We start from the raw sequence: 2408 nt of genomic DNA, 5'->3' as shown, positions 1-2408 counted from the left end.
CACTGCCCAAATCTCACGTTCTCGCTGAATCCATCTAAAGCCATCAACTCAGCCAAAGACATTGTATCGTACTTCTTTTCCAAATTATGCAGGCGGAATGTTGACTTCTCGGGAAATTCCTGTAAAGAAATCAATAGAAAACTAATAGGTACAGTGCAAGGCACGGATGAAATACAAAAGGTTATGTCTTCTATGCAGGCTATCTTCATTTGAATATATCACCATCAGACATCATTACTAGCCTGCACAATTGGCTGAATGAAGAAATCCAAGTCGATTATGACTTGATTCAGCCTTTGCGTCATGTTAACTTCAGTATGATTGCCTATTAGGTCCATGTTCTTCACCATTTCCTTCATTTTCATGTAGCGAGCATTCGAGCCTTTGCCTCTTCTCTGTAGGAGAAACACTGTAAGTGTTTATCCACTCGTGGACACATTAGTTAGTATCAAGCATTCATCACTTCAGCCATATCATTCAAGAATTAATCACTACTCACTATACACTCGTTGTACTTGTCGTACTGTTCGTCCAAGTCGAACACCCCGCCTCGCTGTTTGGCGGCTGCCAGCTCGGAATGGTATTCCCCGACACAAACCGTGTGCGCCAGATTCTCGCCGAAAGGTGAAGTGAACGTCGGCAGCGAAAGCCGGAGAATGAAATTGTCTGGATCTTCACCATCCACGTCTAACGTCAGGTCGAAGAGTGGAGTGCTGGTGGAAGCAAGCAGTAAGGCGTATTGCTTTGTGCAGGAATACGATCAATCAAATATACAACGTTACCAGAAGTGCTATCAAGCTCCTCTCGCTTTTTTTACTTACAAATGCATCTTCATCATCGTAGTCAAGGTTTCGGTCAGGTCGAAAGTGCCCGAGCCGCTGCTCGCGTTGCACAGGGACTCAAGAGCCGAGAAGACTTTCATGCTATCGCTCAGTCGTTCTAACACACCCTGGTTGCTCGTCCGCAGACAGCCATCAAAGAACACCTTCGCAGCACCCAAGTCCGGGTCATCAGGATGCACTGACGCAAGCTTTTCTGTCAACAAACATGTGTATACTTACTCTCTTCTGCGTGTTCGTTTGTATTCCGCGCAAACAACATTAAACTTCATGCGCAATTACAACCTAATATCCCTAAAACCTCATTTAGGTTGACAACTGAAGGAGAATTCCTCATCCGACCTTTCAAGCAACTAACTTATGTTAGTCACTGACCTCCGATAATTCTATCAACATAGTACTGAGGATTCTCGGGTCTGAGGAAGCCGTTGTCCACCACACCGCCACATGCGTACTGGTAGAAGTCCTGCAGGAAAACTCACATGAGTGCTGTGTCTTTGGCAACACTGTGCCTACACAATGGCTCCACATCAACACTCACTAGACACAGCACACTACCTACCGCACAGGGGCTGATATCCCCATTATCCATCATGTCCAGCATGCGCGCCGCCAGACGTCTGCAAGTACTAGTGTTGCAGTCCCTCCCTGCAAAAGTGAACGGAGGAGATATTACGATGGCTAAGATTTAGTCATTTGTAAGCATGCAATTATATATGCATAGACATTTGTGACAGAATGTGCCTTTGTCAGAAATAGATGCGCACCTTCCATGTAAGTGGAAGTATATTCCTCTGTGGTTGTTGGAATCTCTTCAGTTGTTGTTATTGTTGTTTCAGACTCCGTTGTTTCTGCAGCTACCTCCGCTATTGCCACAGCCTCAGTTGTCACCGTTAATGTCACAGCCTCAGTTGTGTCCGTTATTGTCACAGCCTCAGTTGTGTCCGTTATTGCCACAGCCTCAGTTGTATCCGTTATTGCCACAGCCTCAGTTGTGTCCGTTAATGTCACAGCCTCAGTTGTCTCCGTTAATGTCAAAGCCTCAGTTGTCTCCGTTATTGCCACAGCCTCAGTTGTCTCCGGTATTGGCACAGCCTCAGGTGTCTCCGTTATTGCCACAGCCTCAGTTGTATCCGTTATTGCCACAGCCTCAGTTGTCTCCGTTATTGCCACAGCCTCAGTTGTGTCCGTTATTGCCACAGCCTCAGTTGTATCCGTTATTGCCACAGCCTCAGTTGTCTCCGTTATTGCCACAGCCTCAGTTGTCTTCTCATCTGCCCCTTGGTCACATGCGTCGTTTTCAACGCGATCGACGTCTCCAAACGCACGCTCAGTACTGGGGCCTCCATGTCAATATTTCGTTACGGTGCAGGCTTTCAGAAGATGCAGTGGACCACGAGGTTGAGGTGGAAGAATCACTGGTCGAAGATGTAGTCCTCGCCTAACGGTCCACAGGCTTATAACTTCACCTGCTCAGTTGACGTGGTTTCACGTACACGGGTAGGTCTCGGTTTGTATTAGTGCAGTGATGACGCCGGGACATAGCCACTCTTCGCCTTTGTTCCTTTG

General features: G+C 47.0%; 1 protein-coding gene across 1 annotated transcript in view; it reads right to left on the bottom strand.

The window, feature by feature from the left end:
- The window catches only part of LOC119592503 (membrane metallo-endopeptidase-like 1), an 8153-nt gene extending 6442 nt beyond the window's left edge, over positions 1-1711 (bottom strand). Inside the window, 7 exon segments of the mRNA XM_037941351.1 lie at positions 18-119; positions 243-395; positions 500-713; positions 822-1035; positions 1215-1305; positions 1402-1487; positions 1607-1711. Of these exon segments, the coding sequence (XP_037797279.1) occupies positions 18-119; positions 243-395; positions 500-713; positions 822-1035; positions 1215-1305; positions 1402-1487; positions 1607-1613 (867 nt within the window). The 5' untranslated portion in view covers positions 1614-1711.
- Positions 1712-2408: the final 697 nt, after the last annotated feature.

The sequence above is a fragment of the Penaeus monodon genome, chromosome 30 (assembly GCF_015228065.2).
Source record: "Penaeus monodon isolate SGIC_2016 chromosome 30, NSTDA_Pmon_1, whole genome shotgun sequence".
Taxonomy (NCBI): Eukaryota; Metazoa; Arthropoda; class Malacostraca; order Decapoda; family Penaeidae; genus Penaeus; species Penaeus monodon.
The sequence above is the reverse complement of the archived record's forward strand: the minus strand, read 5'-3'. Positions and strand labels throughout refer to the sequence as shown.